The 22,659-nt window shown below is 39.3% G+C and overlaps 1 protein-coding gene across 3 annotated transcripts in view; it reads right to left on the minus strand.

Annotated features, from left to right (window-relative positions):
- Window positions 1–22,659, minus strand: part of SYNE1 (spectrin repeat containing nuclear envelope protein 1) — a 482,339-nt gene that overhangs the window by 246,719 nt on the left and 212,961 nt on the right. For all 3 annotated transcript variants that reach the window (XM_043888326.1, XM_043888327.1, XM_043888325.1), the window contains 11 exons: window positions 21,273–21,455; window positions 17,211–17,312; window positions 14,663–14,866; window positions 13,605–13,812; window positions 12,677–12,789; window positions 11,028–11,233; window positions 9,877–10,032; window positions 5,585–5,876; window positions 4,381–4,553; window positions 1,824–2,133; window positions 287–451 (listed from right to left, as the gene is read on the minus strand). In XM_043888326.1, coding sequence (XP_043744261.1) covers window positions 287–451; window positions 1,824–2,133; window positions 4,381–4,553; window positions 5,585–5,876; window positions 9,877–10,032; window positions 11,028–11,233; window positions 12,677–12,789; window positions 13,605–13,812; window positions 14,663–14,866; window positions 17,211–17,312; window positions 21,273–21,455 — 2,112 coding nt within the window. The remainder of the gene's footprint in view (window positions 1–286; window positions 452–1,823; window positions 2,134–4,380; window positions 4,554–5,584; window positions 5,877–9,876; window positions 10,033–11,027; window positions 11,234–12,676; window positions 12,790–13,604; window positions 13,813–14,662; window positions 14,867–17,210; window positions 17,313–21,272; window positions 21,456–22,659) is intronic.

Genomic DNA, 22,659 nt, shown 5'->3' on the forward strand with positions numbered 1-22,659 from the left:
TCACCAATCTGGGGCATATTTCATAGGCTTTGATGCTATAGTAATGAGAACATTTGCACACAGACGCATCCATGGACAGTGGTCCATTTTTCTCACAAGTGTACAATGTTTTGAATTTCCTTTTTTCTCCTACTTATATTTTTGATTAATGAGGTACAAAGTAATAAATACCAACAAATAGAAAACAGGAAGAAACTATTTTAAATAATCTAATCCACAGAATCTTCATCACAGGAATGTGATACCCAAGAACCAATGCAGTCATACCATCTGTCTATTTTCTGACCTTAATTTTAGATAATTTTTTCTGGGTGGCTGGTGAATCTCCTGACATATCTGACCACCGATGAAGTTCTTCCTTTGCTGAATGGAGCCAATCCATGAATTCTTGGACTGCATCTAAATACATGAGATGGTCTTTCACAATCTCTTCTACTTTCCTCATTTTCTCCTGGTAGAGAAAGAAGAGTACTTTAACAGTAGTCATTATTGAGAATCCGAAATCAGACAAGGCAACAGGTGTCTTAATGATCTTAAAAGATTTTTTTTTCTTGTTCTCGAATTTTCTCTAATATCTCAAACTGAAAAAAATCGAATCTTAATTAGACTGAAAGACTGTGAAGAAGCAATCATTGTCCTTTAAGTTTTCTTTGGTTTAGCTTAGAATAAAAACCTATGCTTAATGAATGTTGACTAACATCCCTCACTAATAATCCACTTAATTATTACTATTATTATAACTGTTCTTATTGTTCAAGAAATTATTTGTGTTACCCTTACTATATTCTGTTGCCTGTACAGTATTCTGCTCAGCACTTAAAATAAATTTGCTCATTTAATCCTCATAACAGCTATGTGAGGTAGATATTATTATTTAACTATATTATGAGAAGGGACCTTTAGGGGTTACAGAGGTTAAGTAACATGCCCAAAGTCATGCATCTGAAAAAAATCAAAGCCAGAATTCAAATTTGTAGGTCTTTTTAACTCGAGTCATAGCTCTTAATCATTACCAAAATAAAAATTAAGATAAACTAACACGTATGTTAAAAACTGTAGTACTAATAAGACAAAGAGAGTTCCCCAAAGGAAGCCAAGAGAGGGAAAAAAATCCTCTCCTTTATTTTCTTTAACATTCTCATATATATACAAAAGAAAAGTCACGAAGAAAAGTAATGATTCAGAGATAGAATTGAAAGAAAATCTTCATATTACACAAAGGAGCCGATTTCTTGGAGAACAGAAACATGAAGGTTTTACTAAAATGAGAAATAGAATACTTGGTACATGACTGAAATCTGGGACATAAATAGACTTGCACCTAATATAGCAAATATAAGTGGCAGCAAAAGCAGAAGAACTCTAAACTGACAATTGAGTCTCAGACAGCCTTACAAAGAAAAGAAATGGGTTGATTAACATTCTGAGTGGAGAAAGATGAAAAACAAAGAATAAAAAATAATCCCAAAATTGCTAAAAAGAAAAATTCATGGGCATCCATTGGTGAGAAATGACTCTTTATGTAATATACCTGTTCACTAAAGATATAGTTTGATTTTTTATTTCTATTTTTAAAATTTTTAATTGGAGAATAATTTCTTTACAATGTGTTGACTTCTGCTATACAACAAAGCGATTGAGCCATGTGTGTATATTATATATATACATAATGTATATATAATATATATATTATATATATATATCTATATCCCCTCCCTCTTCAGCCTCCCTTGCAACCTCCACACCAATTCCCCTAAAAATTTAACCTACAGTGTATTCTTTACCTGAACCTTGACGTTTTTCCTTTGCTATAAAGCACTAACCTTGGAAACGGTCAGTATGTCATTAAACTGTGTTTTCAGTTCCTCCTGAGCCGTATCCTTGAAAGTCTCATCCTCAGTCTTCTGGTAGAGCTCCCTGGCCTTTGCGGTGAGTCGCTGCAGGGCTCCAGAATGATCTTCTGCCTCCGATACAATGGACTGAAAGTGATCCAGGAGGGAAAACTTCTCTTTCAGACCAGGCTGTAGTTGCAAGGGATGTTCTACTTTTTGATCCACCGATTCCATCCACTGCTCCAACTGGTTTTTCCACTCTAGATAGTCATTCCACTGGCTAATCACAGACTCTAAAGTGCTAGAATCAATGTCACATATTACAAAAATAAGTTATCGTCATGTTTCTACTAAAAACCAATCATGAGGGCATTGCATCCATGTAAGCTCTTTTACTGAATGGTACTGTAAGTGATGAAAACACTGCTTTTAAGCGAAGGGGAAAACATTACTCTTCTGACCTACAACACAGCATCTTCCAAATAAAAATAAATTTATGCCACAATTTGAAGATGTCTTAGTCACATATGCATCTGGAGATTTGTCTTCCAAATGTTAATTGCCCTAAATGAATAGATACATATACATGTTACATTGTCAAAACATCAGCCTCGGGGTACCAGTTAAATTTTATTTAATATACATCAATTCTGTATTTTCTTGGATTTAGTTTATCCTATTAAAGTTAAAGATAATGGAATTCAAAATGTAAAGTATTCTTTTGGGTAAATGACATAATTAGATTGATTTTTTCACTTACAGATATAATTTATAACGTTTAGTGTTTCTGTGTTGAATGTGTGAAGGGATGAAGGCTCAATGTGCTAACAGTATTAGAAATATAGTCACCTAAGTTAAGAGTCAAGTCAATAGCTCTCCCAATAGTCAACTAAAAGGCTCTCCAGACTGGCATTTTTAAAATACCTCCAACATTTAGCTTTGCAAACTATTCTAACTTATCTTTAGTGACTCCTCCCACTCTTCCTTGCATATAATTCTATGATCCTGAAGTTATATCTGTGGTGAACATACTTTCAAATTGTTTCTTTTGCTCAAATTTTTCCCTTTTGCACCAATATAAACCTCATCATATATCCCTTAAAGCCCTATTCATTCTGCAAATAATTTTCTGGAAAGTCCAAATCCATCTCACTTCTCCAGAAGCCATCCAAGCCCTACTTTCTTCTACAGTCCACAGCATCTTAGGAACACAATCTGAGTCAGAGGCTTGGTTTTTTTTTTAATGTATCCTACCCTAGCTTTTGAGCACTGAGAGGGCAAAAACTACTTTCTTTCATTATTTTAGCACAATAATTTGAGCACTGCTACTGCTCAGAATGCAGTTGCCAAAGTTAATTCCTTGCTGAAAGAGAAGAATCAAGGATTTAAATCTGCTTCCTGTATTTAACATGTTATTCTAACATCCGGAAAATATTCACCCGTGTTCTTATTTACTTTTATGAAGTTGGCCTGTTGTCAAGCATTGGGGAGTTTAGTTCATGCTCTAGCAGTCTGATCTATAGAATAAGGGAACTGTGGAATCTGATTTTTTTTTCTTTGCTGACCATGAGTTGTGATGAAGATTCAGAGTCCTGCTGACTTCTGGAGTTACCACCTACCCTCCACATTTAAAGGAAACAAAACAAAATACAACTCCACAAATTTTAGCTGTCACACAGTCCACTGTTTACACGGCAGTGAGTAACTGGAGTGTTGTTTTGCGATGAGCTCTAATCTTCTGTTTATCTAGTTATGAAGATCATGTGAGCACACACTTCTTCAGTGATTAAACAGTACATATAACCTTTAGAATGTGACTTCTGGAATGTGTGTTAGTATAATACTGATTGAAAGTCATTTGTCCAACCAGCCAGTCAGATTATTTGTAGATCCTCTGAGAAGAGGGAGATGAAAGTCTTTCAGTCATAAATATAACACAACAACAATAACACCGTGTGTAAAAATTAGCATCTTCTCTATTTTCTCATCAGCATCTAATGCAATGGGGCCATGTGGTCTGGTTGTTGCTCATGTGAAAGTGTTCACACATAGCAGGAGGTTGGTTCCCCTGGCCTTACTCTAAATGTCAGGATAGCCCATCACTGGGGCGATCACATACTCTCCAAACATCTCTGCAACCCCATTGTCAGGGATATTACTTCAGTTGAGAAAAAGATTTGTATGTAAGCTCAAAAGTTGCCAATGACTTAACTTTCCTTAAAAAGCAAAAAGTTGTTAAAGACCACATATTCTTTCTTTCATGAATTTAGAGGAGGCATCTGATTAAGCCCATGTGTGCCAGATTCCATGAGAGATGTTATGGGAGATGTAAATATCACACACACACACACACACAAAGCAAGCAAGCAAACAAAACCAGCCATTGCAGTTACAGAAAATTCAATGAGGCAAAGACAGGCATCCATACAACTATCTAAAATAACATGCTTGGTAACTCTCTTGCAGGATACCTTCAGCACTACTCCATCACTTTACTAAGCCACTGGGTTTGATTCAGGCAAATACACACTAAAAATAGGCTCCGTACCTCTGGGCATGGACGGAGGAGCCCATGATGTTAGCCCACACATCTTTAAGGGTCTGTAGCTGAGTCTGGATCACCTTCTGACCCTCCTTGTTGCTACTTCTCAAGGCCTGTTCCCCTTTGCCAATGGCCATGTTCAACTTAACTTCCCCTTCACCTTTCATCAGGAGAATTTCCTGTGAAGGAAGAATGAATAATCATAAGCAGGATTACTAAAACCTTCTGATGTGTTGTTTCCCATGAGAATCAAGCTAAGGCACACCTTACCTTAAAAAGAAAAGACACCAAAAATATCAAACTCTGGACCCTATGGCCCTATAACACCATCCTTAAATATTAGAAGTCCAGGAGTCTAGAAGTCAGAGATTAACTCTGATTTAAGTTCTTGGAAAACTTTGGACTATAAGCCTAGAAGTGGAACTTTATTGAATTTTGCATCAGAGTAAAGAGAAATCATTTTGAAAATGAAGACACCCTTGTCCAAAACTTGACAGGTCCCTATTTCCATTGCCTGCTTAATTTCTGCCTTTCAAAGGAAACTTGACTGACTGCAGGCTGGTCTGTGGCCTCCTCCGTACTTCATTCACAGCCCCTCCATACAGGCTGCCCTGAAAGTAACAATTCACTTGATCTCTTCCACTAACTGGGAACTTCTAGAAAGCAAGAACTAATTTTTGTCTCTATATTCCAATCAACTTGCATGGTGCTTGGAGTAGAGTAGGTATTCATAATGTTTGCTACAAATGTTTACTAAAAATTTTTTAAAAATTATTTTAAAGCTATTAGAACAAAAATATTCTTTGACAGAAGAGAAAAACAATCCCTCCAAACCATTTTGCCCACATAATCCTGAGAAGGCTCATAGTTGAACGATGAGGATGTAACTCAAACACCTGTGTGTGTGTGTGTGTGTGTGTGTGTGTGTGTGTGTGTGTGTGTGTGTGTGTGTATTAATCGCTCAGTCATGTCTGACTCTGTGACTCCAAGACCGTAGCCCACCAGGCTCCTCTATCCATAGGATTTTTCAGACAAAACTACTGGAGTGGGTAGCCATTCCCTTCTCCAGGGGATCTTCCCCACCCAGGGGTCAAACCCAGGTCTCCTGCATTGCAGGCAGATTCTTTACCGTCTGAGCCACCAGGGACACCCCAAACACCTGAGTCTAATCCAGCCGTCTTCCGCAGGCCTCAGGCTGGGCCCCGCGTACCTGCACTTGGAGCAGCCGTCTCTCCAAGGTGGCTTTGCTCCCCACGGTGCTCTCCGCGCTGGCCAGTCTGTCTTGCATGCCCTTCACCCAGGACCACATGCTCTGCAGCGCCTCCTCCAGCGCCTCATGCTCCTGCAGGGCCACCTGGCAGCCGCGGAGCTTCTCCTTGGTCATCTGGAGTAAGTTCTGATAGCTCGTGAGGAGCTGGGAACACAGGCGGCTTTCTTTCCCAGCGCCGTGGCCTTCTTCACTGAGCAGCTGCCCTCTCTGGGACAGCTTGTCCAGAGACTCTCTAAAGAAAACAGGGGAAAAAAAAAAAAAAAGAATTCTGACAGTCAGGAGCACAGGGGAGTAACGCGTGGTTGTTGACGTTGGAGCAGCCGCCCGACCAGAGCTCACAGCTGACACATCCTCAGGGATGGCGCTGGGCGCCCTCAGAGGGCTGGCTACCTGGCTCTCTGAGGTTTATCTGAACGCAGTCACTTCCCATCGAGGGCTCTCATTTCAGTCTGGGCTATGCCTGGATCCCAGCCCTCTGTATTGTTAGGGATTTACTTCAGGAAATGGCCCAGGCCTGTCTCTCCCGGCTGATCTCTGACTTTTATTCATTCCGAGTTAATGCTCTAATCATAAACAGCTCCCTGATATTCCCCAAGCACTCCGCCCTGCTGTATACACACGAAGACTCCTCCTCCATAACCACTCTTTAACTTCTTTTCTAAGAGGCCCTTCAAATCTCAGTGCAGGGCTTACATTCCCAGGAAGCACGATGCTGACTCCCCCTCTGGGTATCCTCTTTCCGTCTTGCTCTGTCACCTCATCCACCCTGTCTGTCTCCATCCACAAGGCTTTCACCTTCTAGAAGCCACAGCGATTACATTCATCTCATATCCCCAGCACCCAGCACAATGCTTGGCAGGGATAAAGTGCCAAAGAAAGCTTCTTTCAAAAGGCCATCTTATGCATACTTATGGGTTTCTTTGTTGTATCTTGGGAACTCTGCTCATCTCAGTTTGAGGTTATGTTAATTAAGTCAAGGGAAAACATAATCTTTTATGGCTGGGTTGGCTTTATACTTTTTTACACATTTCTGAATCAGTATATCTCTCAGGAAATGCCTGGGATATCAGAAGGGAGACTGTAGATGCTGTGACATAAGCTGTTGTGAATGTCAGAAAAAGGACAAGAAGTCTATTTCCTACCTCATCTTTTTCTTTTTCTTGAGCAGCCATTATCTAAACAGAATCTTATGTGCTTCAATGAGATATATAAGACTTAGACAACATTACATATACTTTAAAATACATTCTTATGCTTGTAACACTGGGAAAGATTGAAGGTGGGAGGAGAAGGGGACCACAGAGGATGAGATGGTTGACTCGATGGACTCGAGTTTGAGTAAGCTCCAGGAGCTGGTGATGGACAGGGAAGCCTGGTGTGCTGCAGTCCACGGGTTGCAAAGAGTCAGACACAACTAAGTGACTGAATGAATTGATACTTTTAATCTGCTTGGGACATGAAGGTAAGACATGAAGGTGGTTTAAAAAATAACTTCAGTTAAATAATAATTCAAGAGGACAGATATCACATGTTACCACAAGGAGAACTGCTTAATAGACAATAAAAATCAATGATTCTTAAGTCTGAGGTCCTTTTAAAAATACAGGACATTCCCCCAATATATGCAAAGTACTTGCAGAATATTATGATGAAAAAAAATCCAAAGGACTGGGAAGGGCAAGTGGCAAGCAAGTGAAAGAAGTCAGGTGACTCAGTTGGAGAAGCTGGGATACCAGTAGAGCACATTAAGATTGTCTAGAGAAGCTGCCAGGTGGAAAGAAGATGGGAGCAAATATACCTAAAGTCCTAGCATCTGGTTCTGGAATATTAGAGTAACAGCTCAAGAAGAATAACAAATGTTTAAAAGGAGGAGAGAAATAGGTCTGCTGCTGCTGCTGCTGCTAAGTCACTTCAGTCGTGTCCTACTCTATGTGACTCCATAAATAGCAGCCCACCAGGCTCCCCTGTCCCTGGGACTCTCTAGGTAAGAACACTGGAGTGGGTTGCCATTTCCTTCTCCAATGCATGAAAGTGAAAAGTGAAAGTGAAGTCTCTCAGTCGTGTCCAACCTTTAGTGACCCCATGGACTGCAGCCCACCAGGCTCCTCCATCCATGGGATTTTCCAGGCAAGAGTACTTGGAGTGGGGTGCCATTGCCTTCTCCAGAAATAGGTCTGGCCATGTTATATTGTACCTAGACAAGAGTCAAGATTTAAAAAGTAAATAAAATGCTGTGTAATTTTAAGAAAGTTTTATGGTTAGAATAATGCTACTATTTTATTAATTTAGCAAATACTTTCTACTTTTGGCACTATACTAGGGATCACAAAGACCTGATGGTCCATGACTTTGAGAAATTCACCATTGGGTTGGGGTGAGTTTCAATTTACATTTGAACCACTGTTGGGTTCAATTTATAAAAAATTGAAATTGAGCAAGACTCTGTGGGGCCTTCCCAGATACTAAAGCTCTTCTTTGTCCCTTGTCTCTTGTGTGTGGAAAAGCTGTAGTCTCCCAGGTCTCCCCCGAGTCACAAAAAAGCAGGCTCAAGCGGTTAACAATTAGGACAACACAGTCACAGAATCTTTAGCTCCTCCCTGAAGGATATAAATAACAAAGTCTGATTCAGATTCTTGAGTTGTTTTGCAGACACTAAAATGACCACCAGAGGGAAAAAGCTAACTGCCTGGGTAGCTCAGCTGGTAAAGAATCTGCCTGCAATGCATGAGACCCCAGTTTTATTCCTGAGCTGGGAAGTTCCCCTGGCAAGGGAATAGGCTATCCACTCCAGTATTCCTGGGCTTCCCTGGTGGCTAAGATGGAAAGAGACTGGGGTTTGATCTCTGAATTGGGAAGCTCCCCTGGAGAAGGAAATGGCAACCCACTCCAGTATCCTTGCCGAGAGAATCCCCATGGACAGAGGAGCCTGGTGGGCTACAGTCCATGGGGTCACAAAGAATTGCACACGACTGAGTGACTAAGTCCAGCACTCGATGACCAGACTGTAGTCATGACATAAGATGCTCTGTCTTGAGCAATACTGAATATGTGGCTTGCACAATTCCAGGAACTGACTTCAAGGTACTGATAACAAACTGACCTTAGAACTGAAGATTAACTGCACTTAAAACAATCAAGATGATGCTGACCAGACCACCAAATGACCAGTTTCAAGATGATTCTCAAAGCTAACTGCTTTGTTCTGCTTGTAGTCTCTGCCTGCCCACCCTTGAAGTTTTCCTTTAAAATCTGCTCTCTGATCAGCAGTGGGGAATGGGTTCTTTGGGACATGAGTCTGCCTTCTTGCCAGAATTTCCAGCTTCCTCAATAAAGCCATCTTTCCTTTTACTCAACACTTGTCTCTCATTCTTAGATTCTTGAGTATGAGCAGCTTAACCTGAATTCAGTAACAAAATCAACAATGTGTTTCACCCACGGTAAAGGCTCACAGAGGTAGGAAACAACAGTGAGATAGAGTTTTGGGCCAGGCTTCCCTCCCCTAGTGAAAAGTGTTCTATCTTCCAGTGCAACAATTCCAATGAAGCAACTGAAAATGCCAGTGGTGTAGTGTAAATTGAGGGAGCAAAGCCATGAAAGTAGAGTCCACAGCAAAGGCCAGAGAACTGTCTGAGAAGGAGCCAGAAACATTTGCTCAATTGACAAGCAATGAGGAGACAAATACTGCAGTGGAGAAAATGAATCTCTAGGGCAGTCAGACTTCATGACAATACCTTTTGCTTTACTAACAATATTATGAGGATATGGTGGATAGGAAATAATCCTGGAGGCTGAAGTGTGTGAAAAATATACAGAAATTGGGGTCTATAGTGTTATTTTTGTAAATGAAGAGTATTTTTATAATCACCTTATATCCTTATAATAACCTCTGGGAGGAAAATATATTTATTATTATTCTCAATGTTTAAAAGCTAATATAAAAAAAAAAAGCTAATATCAAGAAATACAGGAAATGAGTGGCCCGTCCAATTTGTGGAACAAAGGGAAAGATAACGGCAATGGAGACCAGCTCTTTACCTCCAACCCAATACTCTCTCCAGATCACTCCACTGCCATGGAAACACTATACAATCATTTGTGTGCTGGATATAGAAACATAAACAGCCCAACTAACCATCTAACCAGCCAACAAACAACCCAAACAGCCAACCAACCAACCAGACAAACAAACATTTGCTAGTAAGAAAAGAATCTATTCCACTTCCGCATCCTACCTTGCAGCCAATAGTTCTCCCAGAAACATTTCAATTTTATGGACTTCATTTTTCTTCTCAGGAATGTGTTGCTTACTCTCTCCTAAGTTTTCTGTACTTAATCTTTCTTCCATTTCATGGATCCATAAGTTCAGTTTTCTGTGCTGATCTTCAAAGCTAAAGAAAAGAAAAAAACACCTTAGAGAAATTCTTATGTGTTCATTATAATAAATAAATTCTAATATCTGAGGTCACAATGTCTGTGGCAATTAAGATCTCATGGATTTTCAAGTAGAGAAAAAAACTTCGACAATAATCCCACTCAAATGATCACTTATTTCAGTAACAAAATGACAAATTCTGGACATTTTTCTTGAGATCCAAGCAGAAAAAGAAGCACTCTATCTTGATAATCATAGCTGGTAATTACGATTACATTTCCATGTCTGTGTGCACTTAACTTTGTATCTTACTACAAAGACCCTGGATTGGGGCCAGTGGAAAAATGGGGCAGTGAAAGCCCTTGGAAGAGAAGGGAAAGTCATCTCTGGGTCTTTGTATCTTATGGGGATTTGAATATGGCACAAGAGCTCTAGGGTTCATAAATTTTAAAAACAATGTAAATTCTCTAAGAAACCTTGACAAAAGTCAAGCTAAGACCTCCAACCAAAAAAGACATTTTGATTATACTGACATCTTTCCTTTCCTAGCAACAGAATATTTTTTCTAATTTTATATCCAGCCCTGTTGATATAGCTTCCTGATTGGAATCTTGATTCAGAGAAATATAATAAGTGTTTTCTGCCATAGTTCCAACCTCACTGAAGTAGACACAGTGAGGAAAGGACTTGGATAATAAAAAATTTGGGTGTCAAAACTCTAATATCTAGAGTTAGCCAAACAGACAAAAAGTACATACATTTATGTCATTCATAATTATTAGTGAATATAATTCCTTTCTTTTTCTGCATAGAAAATAAAGCCAAATGATACCATCAGAGTTTGAGCAATAAGTTATTGCCCTAGTATGAACATGTACTTAAAAGTCAAAACATTATAATTTAAACTCACAATTTAAAATATTTTTTGTTTATTCCCAACGGCTCTTTACTTTAAATCACTGAAGAAATAGTCCGTGTATGATGAAATCTACACCTGTTGAAACAACTTACCTCCCAAGTTCCAAAGCACAGTCTTGTAGCGCCTGTTTGTCTTTAAGGCACTGTTTCAGAAATGCTTGAAACTCTTCATTAGCTTTTGTAACTTGTTCCTGAATGCTACTGACAATTTGTTTAGACAAATGTGCATACAAAGTTTGTCCTTCTCGGGTCACCGCATCAAGCTTGCTCTGTCCATCACCGACTGAGTCCAAAATGTTCTGTTTCGGGAAATAACGGTAATACAAAGCATTTGCTATTATTCAAAGATCCTACTGCCTAGGAGGATTAATTACAACTCTGACCTGAGAAAGTAAAGCAAGAGAAGAAAAACAGCCCAAAGGAAGAAGGCTTTTAATAAGCTGCAGTGAGAATGATGTATACAATTGGATATAGTCAAGACTGAGAATGGAGGATGGTGCCAGCCAGTCACTGGAACCGCTGAGGACCAACTGCAAGCAACATTGAGCTGGGAAGGATGCTCTCATCAAGGTCTGTTCTCTGTCCCTCTCCATTCTCACCATCTCAGCCTGGTCCAGCCTCCACCTCTTTGCATGGTCAGAATGACATCTTTCAATTGGTTAACTGTCTCCACCCTGCCTCCTTGTCTGACCCACACTGCACACAAAATCCTGTGTTCAGATGCCTTCTTTTCTTGGTATGCACCTCTTCCTTGGAAGATCATATGCATGGGCATGGCTTCAACTGAGCAAAAGAAGCCCAGAACTGCTATGCTGGTTCTGCCTCCACCCTGAGCTTCACAGAGGCATTTGTGACTGTCACTCAAACTTTTCTTCATGGAGATCCTCTGCATTACAAGCTTTAAAGAGCCCAGCTCCACATCTGAATTCACCATGCCTCCAGCAAAACCAGCTTCCTGTATTATAATGATCTTCCTCCCTGGCTGCTAATGAGTTGTCTACATAATTGCCATCATATCACCCATTAGGCCACAAAATCCTTATATTCCTCATTAATTTTCTCCCCCATTAATTTTTAAAAAAATATTTTTATAATACTTAACACATTGCTTTGCTACGATTAACCACTTGAAAAACTTAGCCAAAACTTAATTTGAACTTAGGCTCCTGACAATCATTCTTAATGTTGCTGCACATTACCAGAATTTATACATTTTTCATTATCTGTCACACCTTTAAAACCTACAATATCTATTGCTTTTATTTGAATGTATCCTAGCTCCAAATTTAGATGATAGGTTTTTAACAAAACACAAGCCATGTCTTCGTTTAAAACTTCATGACAATGATGTAAAATAGATAAAAATTATGCTTTCACTGCCATAAAAACTAAAATTAGGTTTAGTTCTGAAAGATTGCTGAAGAATGACTAATAGACTAAAAAAGAGAGGAACAGGATCTAGAAATTCTGAAATTTTAACTTTTAAAAAAATTTATATATTTTAAATTAAGGGGTCATAGCTTTATAATATTGGTTTGATTTCTGCCTTACATCAACATGAATGAAATTTTAACATTTTTATCAACTTACTTTTCACACTTCTCTTTCTGACCCAAGAAATCTAATTCTTTTAGGGAAGAAGAAAAGTTAGAAGAAAATAAGGTTTGGGGAAATAGATGATTTAGGTCTGACCTAAAGGCACTTGAATGCAATTTAGGAAAAAGTAGCATCAACATGCATACCTGAAGATCATGGAGTTTTGCCTCCAGAACCTTGCTGTCCCCAGTTCTATCTGATGATTCCTTTGCTGCTGCCTTTATTCCAGAAAACCATTCTTGGAATTCCTGCATAGACTCTATGGAAAGTAACAAAAATAAGGAACACATAGAAAAACATTGAAAGAGCTTCCAGGATGATCACAATGAATTAATTCTGGTGATCAGCTCATTACATCCTGCCTTACAACATGTTCCAGAAAGAAAACAATATTAGTAATAGTATAGAATATAACACAGTATGACCTACAACCATGACTGCCCGTGGTAGAATTGAGAAATTATCTCAGATGTAAGACTGAAAAGAAATTTGTATTCCTGACATATTTGATTTCCCATTGTGTTTCTTTCTTTTGGTGAAGAAAGATAATTGCTTGACTATGTGAGAGAGAGCAATGCTCTTGAGGTGTTAAAGCCATTTCTATGGCAAAGGGAGGAGCCATCTCCCCTGCCCACCATGCTGACGTAGGGCATCACACATTGATACCAAAGCAGAGGCACAGTTGTGCTGGAGGCCAAGTCAGGGACATAAATGACCAATAGTTCCCTGAATTACATTTCTGCTGTTTTATAGGCTCTCCCAATGTCCAAGCTTACTGTGTCATTTCCTCATAGCAGTGGGAGTCATTTTCCACACAAAGGAGCTCTATGTAGAAAATCCACATGAAGTTCAGATTCCTCAAGATGGCGGACTCTTGCTTTGTTAGGGAGAAAGAGGAAGAATCCTGCCAACAGTGAGAGCCCAACCACAATAATCTTATTGCTCAAAGCTCAACGCAAACACAAATTTAAAATGCTACTCTTGTGGAAAGTTTTCTGGCCGTTTCTAGGCAGCATTTGGTTTGGACTATGTCTTGTAAACAAACTACTCATGCTAAGGCCTGTCGGAACTCACCATTGAAGTGTTTTTCCAGAGAATCCTGAAGGCTGGCCTGTGTCTTGGAGCAGGACTGGCTCACGGCCTCGTGTCTCTTTATCAGCCCCGTCATCGCACTGCCCAGGCTCCCCAGCTCTACTGAGTGGTACTTGCGGCACAAGCTATTGAGATTTTCCTGGGTCGTACTGATGTTGCTTTGCTGACTCTGAAGTTCTTTTTGTATGTCCTAAGAATAAAAGTCTGCCATGAAGGATATTCATTACATTCAAGAGAAATATCCCACCTTCCACACTCTAGAATGTTTTTTGGGAAGCGACGTTGTTGAAATCCACTCAATAATGTACACAATTTTGTCTACACCTGTAAACAGCTGTTGAGAGGTAGCTAGGATTTGGGTTATAGTCTAGGACTTAAAGCAAATTGAAAAGATTTTTTGTGGATTCCAGCCCAGAATCTTGGGTTTAGTTAGTTGATTAGAAACTATGAATAGAGTTACCCTCCTGCATTCACATTCTTCCCTGGGTTACTTGGCCTTTGTTCCAAGATCACAGGCCACATCAAAAGCACCAGTAGCGAATTTTAGAAGTATACGTCCTTAGTCTCAAGAATAGTAAGAAATGCTAAAAGAGCACAAACTACATATATTGTTTTCTCAACCGTTTTAAAAACATAGACCCTTCTCAGTATGAAAGCAGTCATGCTGACCAATAAAAATAATTAAGTGATGAAAAACTATTAGGCATTCAAGCCTGAAAATTTGTAGAAATTCAAACAGTTCTTCTATAGGTTCCCACCTTTTTGCTAAAAAATATGTATTATATATTAACAAGTAAAATCTTTGAGCAGGCCCTATAACAATGCATGCTTTCCATTTTTATAATAATCATCTTTGGCTTCTTACCACCTGCATTCAATTCTCCATCTGTTACCTTGCTACCTCCTATATCATGAATTAGTTGGTTTGTTGCTAATATGGGTAACAGAACAGAGGTTACATTTTTATTATAGTCAAGGAAAAGCAGAAGAATTAATATTACTATTGAAAGGTAAAGGCTTAGTAATAGTTTATGACTTACCTTCACTTTTTTCAACCCTTCACAAGTCTCAGTTTGGGCACAGTTCATCAACGATTCTTCTAATTTTGTCAGCCAGCTTGCCGTGTCATTAATAAACTTCTCCACTTGTGCACTCTGAGCAGTGAACTCTTTCAAGGTTCCTTTTGCTTCTTCAGTAATTTCTTTGGCATGCTCCAGTTTCTGCCGTAAGTCAGCTTCTATAAACTAAAACATAAAGTGAGATTTCATTAAAATCTGTGAAGACTAGAGCCCTTGTTCAGTAGGGATTCCATTCATGTGCAGCTTAACGGTAAAAATCACAGAAGCCTCACCAAGGATACTAATTCAACTTTTTAAGAGGAAAATCAGTGGGTTCAAGTTGCCAAATATCTTGAGTAATGGGGAAATGGAAACAGTGAGGATTATAGTTAATACTGGGTTTTTAAAGTGGAAGTTTTGACTGAGATTCCAGGAAATCCACAAGATCTCGTTTCAAAGCAGAATTAGACCTACACAGGGTTACCAAGTTGGTGACCGAAAGCCTGCTCTTCCTTCTCCCAGGGAAACACATATTTTTCACCCTGAGGTAGCCTCTACTTTGAACAAACACCATTTTTGGGGATTCTATCATGAAGCAATGTCATTTTTGTCTCCTGTTTAAAATATTCACTGAAGTTAATTCTTCTCTCCTCCCCGGATGACTGATTTTGGGAAGCCCTGGACTTTCCTACACATAGCAATAAAAGGATTTATAATTCTGATAAACTGCAAAGCAGTTTCAACTCCACACTGAGAACATCCAGGCTGATTTAATAATCAAAACTTGGAAGGTGAACTTAGAGAGGTTTTTTTCTTATCCTATGCTCAGACCTGCTGCAAACATGAAGCCTCTAGCTGAAAACAGGGCCAAGTGCCTTTTTTCATCTTTCTTCCCTACTCCCCCACTTTCAACAGCCTTTGACACCTACGGGCTTGGACAGGTAGGATGGGGGTGACCACCGCTGGGAGCTGGCCTCTCTGCCTTCTGGGCTGGGTGAGAGTTCACAGTCACTCCTGTCATAGGCCTCATGTGTGGGACTTTCTGAGGCTCCCCTCACTGCTGCCCCCTCCTACTGAAGTTCCCCAGAGACAGGCAACACACTCCTCTCAGGTTCTTTACTTCCTTCTCATGCAGCCTGAGGGCATCTCTGACTTCTTGCTGCTGAGGCCTGTGAATCACCCAACAAGCCCCTTAGGGACCCTGAGATGCCCACACCGCAGCTCTCCTCTTACCTTTCCTTTCATCATTCACTTCCGGGCCAGCCAGAGGTCACACACTGGCATTTCACCCCAGGTGACTCTGAGATGCAGGCCGCTCAAAGCAATCATGTATCCTTGGCAAATACATCAGCAGTCAGCCAGCCTGTCTCCCACCCTTAAGGTTTCTCGGTGGGGAATGAGATACTAGTCTCCTGGGTCTGCCAACTGCACAGGACGTGTGTCATGCTCTCCAGACAGTATCACTGAAATCCTTCCCATTTTGAGGTAAGATGCAGGGACCTCCACACCTCCTCCATGGGCATGGGGAGGGGTGTGTGTGTGTGTGTGTATGTGTATGTGTGTGTGTGTGCGTGTGTGCGTGAAAGAGAGAAAACAGCACAACATCAGCTCTCTCTCAAAACCCTGCCTCCATCTTCACTCTGCCAAAATCCAACTATTGTCCATTTATGCCCCTGATAAGCACAAGCTCTCTCCGATTTAATTTTGCCGATTATCAGCACCCCTTTTGCCTATTCTTGCTTCAGGTGAAGCGTCTAACCTTCTGGTACAAGTATATTATCCACCCATGTAACTAACTTATAGATAAACAGCCTTGGGCCAGAGCAAAAGTATAGGTGATCAAACAAGATTGATTGGTTAGTAAGAAACAGTAGACAAAGGAGAAAGGCAATATAGGAAGAAAGAAAATGTAGAGAAGATGAAAGCAGCAACAAATAGCTTAAAGTAATGAGTTAGAACTCCTGGCCCTGAGAACTGGGGCTGGCTGTGCCCAAGCTCCCTCACTGAAGCATCCCCGGTTCCTGATCAAACCCTGTCTGCCTGGCCTGCCTCCAGTACCTGTGGATTTATGCCATCTAAAGAGCCTTGATGAATGAAGAGAGACATTGTGATGGTAATCCCTCCAAACGCAATTATTCAGTAAGAAGGATTAGAAAAATATGAATTAGGATATCAATATTCATAAATATGGTTTCTGTTTCTGAATAGACTTAAAATGCTCCTTGAGGAAAGCTGAATGCTATGACTTCCAAAATTTAGTAAGGAAAGAAGAACTAATCTTATTATAATATTTGGGTTGGAACTGGCACCAGGAATTCTAAAGATGCTATATTTTAACTCTCATGTCTGATAAGGTCCATGTGTCTGCTTGGAATTATGACAATGATAACAATAAGAATATACACACACATATACATATACATGAACTTATAAATAAATATGTAGAATGTATACATATACACACACACACTTTTTTGAGGATTTATTTTAATAGTATATAGAGTTATTACAAACTTGATGGAGTGCTTACCTGAAGGTCTGGAGGTGTTTCTGGATTTTTAGTTAATTCTTTAAGATCAATAACTTTGGAATGAAGTTCTTCTAATCTCAATGCTTTCTTTTTAACTTCAGACTGCCAGGTAAAAGGCAAAGGGGACAAACATAACTAATCCAATGACATTTTTTACTTGGCATTTCATAATTTCAAGCATTAACTCTGTCAAAAAGAACCAACATTAACCCAGGGTAAAAACAAAACAAAAAACAAAATTCTGCTCCATTTTCTGAGGATTCTCATTATTTGTGTATGTGGAAAAATATCACCATTAACTTTCACTGGGAATGTGAGGGAGTATGCGGTACTTTCTTCCCACCCTCTTTTATTGGGGAAAATAAAAACTTCTGGAAAAAATTAAACACTAACCGAAAGTCTTGAGTCAGTGGGAATTTTCAGCAGACTAACTGTCGTTTACTTATTAGCATTAATATCATTGGCTACCATGGCAGCATTTAAGTCTTGGGGAAGCATTTCAAAACAAATATACATCAGGAGTGCCTCCTCATTACTGTAGACTATATGTAATACAGTATGTATTACACATATAATGTAATATATATGTAATATAGTATGTATAATATATGCAATACAGTCTACAGTAATTGAAGAAATATTTACTCTAATTGAAGAAATACTTCAATTAGAAATTTCAAGGGTGTTAAAACAGAATTCAGGTTAATTAGGAATTGACATCTAACATTCTGCCTTTTGCCTTCTTTTTTTCCCTCCCGTCAACACTAACATAAGAAGAAGAAAGAATAACCAGAGAATCATTATGGAACAAATTAGATGCTTGGAAACTTCATTATTTATCTGGACCCACGAAAGTGAAAGTGTTAGCCGCTCAGTCATGTCGGACACTTTGTGATCCCATGGACTGTAGCCCGTCAGGCTCCACTGTCCATGGAATTCTCCAGGCAATGGACCCATGAAGGAATATTTAATAAACTGTCCCTTTCAACTGAAATGTGGTGTTGTGGTGCTTTGTAGACACTAACAGACCTCCTGATATCTTCAATCTAGAAAGCAGTTTCCTCACCCAGGAAGAAGTGATGAATTTCTTGTCAGGCCCATGGGCTTCCCCAGGAGCAGCCTGGGCAATTAGGGGGTCACACATACACACCTCCCCTTCATTTCCTGCACTGCGGCAGCAAGGAAACCGTTAGGCGCTGAGCTGAATCCAGTTCACTAATCTTATTAACTGGTGCACCACAGAGAGTAACATATAAACCCAACTCTGTGAGTGACCAGACCTGACATTGTAAATGTGGCTGACGCCCGCTGGCTCCTTCTATCCCAGAGCTGAGCAGCAGGAGCGTCCTCCAGACGCGTTGCACAACTGGCCCTGACTTATCGCATTTACCGCCATTTTGAGCTACAACATGAAGCCATAGCACAAGGAGCCGGAAGTACCTTGTAGCTGCACATATTCTACAGTATTTTCATCATATAGTGAAGGTCAGTTATAACCTTCAGAGCCTAGATAACAGCAATTGTTGAAAAGTAATGAAGAAGTGATAAGTTTTGACAATTTATTCCTTTCATTTTTAATACAGTGTCTTTACTGATATCAGTTCAGTTCAGTTGCTCAGTTGTATCCGACTCTTTGCGACCCCATTGACTGCAGCATGCCAGGCTTCCCTGTCTATCATCAACTACCGGATCCTACTTAAACTCATGTCCATCGTGTCGGTGATGCCATCCAAGCATCTCATCTTCTGTCATCCCCTTCTCCTCCTGCCCTCAATCTTTCCCAGCATCAGGGTCTTTCCCAATGAGTCAGTTCTTCACATTAGGTGGCCAAAGTATAGGAGTTTCAGCTTCAGCATCAGTCCTTCCAATGAACATTCAGGACTGATTTCCTTTAGATCCCTGCCAGGGAGCAGTACTAAGAGGGAAGCAGCAAGTTCAAAAGCATCAATTCTTCGGTGCTCAGCTTTCTTTATAGTACATACATGACTACTGGAAAAACCATAGATTTGACGGACCTTTGTTGGCAAAGTAATGTCTCTGCTTTTTAATATGCTGTCTAAGTTGGTCATAACTTTTCTTCCAAGGAGCAAGTGTCTGTTAATTTCATGGCTGCAGTCACCATCTGCAGTGATTTGGGAGCCCAAGAAAAGAAAGTCTCTCACTGTTTCCATTGTTTCCCCATCTATTTGCCATGAAGTGATGGGACTAGTGGTGCTATGATCTTAGTTTTCTGAATGTTGAGTTTTAAGCCAACTTTTTCACTCTCCTCTTTCACTTTCATCAAGAGGTTCTTTAGTTCTTCACTTTCTGCCATAAAGGTGGTGTCATCTAGATATCTGAGGTTGATATAGCTATTTACAATTTAATTTTTTTATATTTATTTATTTGGAAGAGTGGGGGTCTTAGTTGCTGCACATGGGATTTTTGTTGGGTCATGTAGAATCTTTCCTTGTTGTGCATGGACTCTTTAGTTGCGGCCTGAAGGCTCACTAATTGCAGCATATGGACTCCGGAACACTCGGGCTCAGTAGTTGCGGCTCTTGGGCTTAGCTGCTCCGCAGCATTTGGGATCTTATAATAGTTCTCTGATTAGGGATCAAACCCATGTCCCCTGCACTGCAAGGCAGAACCTTAACTAGTGGACCAGCAGGGAAGTCCCTACAACTTAATTTTAAATAATGATTGTGTTTAGCACTGACTTGCAAAATTCCTGAAAATGTAACAATTGACTTTTGTGAGCTGGTGCAAGCTGTACTCTATCACACACCACTGTCTGAGCTGTTACGTTAATTTAACATCAAAGATAACACCTAAACAGACTGTGCGATCCCTCTCCTGATGCTACTTTTAATCTGAATAATTTCCTCTATTTGTTTGGTTTTAGAAAGAGGAATAGTCTATAGAATGTTCTTGGGGTCAAAGACAGCTGCTAACTTAGAACATACAGATAATTCAACTACATTTCATTCAAACAGCGGTCACTTTTTCACGCATCTGTCAAGTTCCAACCATGTGCCAGGGCCTGGGCTGGAGTCCTGAGGACAGAATGTGAAGAGTCTCCTCTCTCACCAAGGGCACGGTCAGCCCCATGCTTTCTGAGACAGGTTACCTCTGATTACCCTATTTCCTCTTACCCGGCTTCATTTTTCATCACAGCCCAGTTACTGCTTGGCAGTTTACATATGATATATGTTGTAATGCAAATACCGTGAATACCATGAGGGTAGTAACTTTGTTTTGCTAGTAAATTCTCAATGTCTAAAACAGTGCCTGTCATATTTTAGGTGCTCATTGGGAATCTGATGAAGGGATGAATACATGAATGCAAGAAATGGGAATAAAATGAGTCATTAAATTGATGACCAGAACTTTAGAAGCCTACTTTCCATGGAAGCCTGTGACATTCCAGTCTCCACTTTTCTTCCATTTCTGAAAAGCCAATGGAAGAATCCAGCACCTAAGATAGGTGGTCAGGGCAAGGTGACATTTCAGTTAACATTTTGTTTGAATGAAGAAAGAATACATAATAAATATTATTAGGTTCCAAACACTCTCCATTTGATTCTCTGATAGGAAGGTGCCATAATCTCAGAAGAATGGGACAAAATATAGATTCTATGAATCTTTACTAGTCTATTAATACTTTAAGTAGAAGAGCCCCAGTTAAGAAATGGTAAAGACATTAAAAAAAAAAAAACCTCTTCTATCAGTAGTCTATTCAACATTGAAGTAAACAACAAAAGATAGTTAAGAGTTTTATTACACTCATATCTGCCTTGAAAGGAAGAATTAACTTTATTTTTCTCCCCAGTGGTCTGTTTTCTTTTTTTAAAAAATTGAAGTACAGTTGATTTACAATGTCACGTTAATTTCAAGTATACAGCAAGGTGATTCAGTTGTACATACATATGTATCTATTTTTTAAATTACTTTCTCATATAGATTATTACAAAATATGGAGTATAGTAGGTGTCTTGAAAGTGATTACAAAAGACACAATTTTTTCATATTCTGGTCAATGATGTACCATGAGCTCACATAGGAAGGTTATAATCATTTTACCTCAAATTCTTTCAGGAATTCTTCTGCTCTAAGGCTGTCATTCAGGTTGCTGATGCTTTCGGTCAGCTGTGGAACAGAATGGTTTGACCACCCATCGATCTCATTTTTACTTGAAAGTACATCATCCCAGATAGACAGGCTTACCCTCAACCTGTCCATGCTCTCCTCAATCTTCTCTGATATCTGGGATAGAAAATAAAGACCATATCATTGAATCCAAGGCTTTAAGACACTCTCTAGCAACTGAAGTAATAAATATGCCAATGCGTCATTCCTATTCTGACAGAAAAAAAAAGTTTTACGAAAATGTTTTGTTGTTGTTTTTGTTGTTGCTATTACTTGTAATGCTGAGATATAAAAATGTGCATAATTAGACTTGGATATATTTATAGAATAAGTAAATACATAAGAGAGAAACCCACTCTGCTTGGTTAAAGTATTATTGTTTAACAATCTTGTCATACTAAGAATGCCATTTTATTTTATTTTTAATTTTTTGGCCATGCCATGTAACATGCAGGATCTTAGTTCTCTCTAGTGATAGAACCCATGCCCCTTGTATTGGAAGTGCAGAGTCTTAACCCTGGGACCACCAGGGAAGTCCTAAGAATGCCATTTTTTAAAAGTGGAGGCAGATAAAGTTTTCCCAAGTCCCTAAATTATCTCATTATAATATGCAAATATCAATATCTAACTTCAGCAATTTAGCTTAAGTGAGGGAATCCACTATAACTTATGAACCGAGATACTGAAATAACAGGGCAGGGGTAACAGAATCACAGGATTTATGCTCTGGAAAACAATGTAAAACATGTATAAATTGAGATGTAGAGCTCCCAAGAAATCAAGTATCTTCTTGTATATAACACAGGCACACAGTTAACAAATGACAGAGCAAGAACTGAAAGCCAAAGATGTAAATTCCAGTGTTTTTCAATGCACAATTACAGTCTTATTACTTTATTTTATATTACGGTTTAATATCCTGAAAGATGTTTATAAATTATTCTTCTATTTTACCCATGATCCCAGAGTGTGTAAAAGAAAAACAAAGTTATTAATATGTTATGATTGAAGCTATCACGTGAAATTCTAGAAAATCTGCCAATAAGTTTTAACAAAACAAATAATTTTTTAACTACGTATAAATTCTATGTAAACTATTTTCCTTTAGAGCATGATTTTGAATTTAGTATTAAAAGGTAACAATGAAAGTCACATTTCTAAATAATCCTTTGCCCAAAAATGTGATTGAAAAATGTAAATATTTAAATTATTCATCTTCCCCCGGTGGCTCATCAGTAAAGAATCTGCCTGCAATGCAGGAGTCCTGGCTTCAGTCCCTGGGTTGGGAAGATCCTCTGGAGGAAGGCACGGCAACCCACTC

This window comes from Cervus elaphus, chromosome 26 (genome assembly GCF_910594005.1).
Source record: "Cervus elaphus chromosome 26, mCerEla1.1, whole genome shotgun sequence".
Classification (NCBI taxonomy): Eukaryota; Metazoa; Chordata; class Mammalia; order Artiodactyla; family Cervidae; genus Cervus; species Cervus elaphus.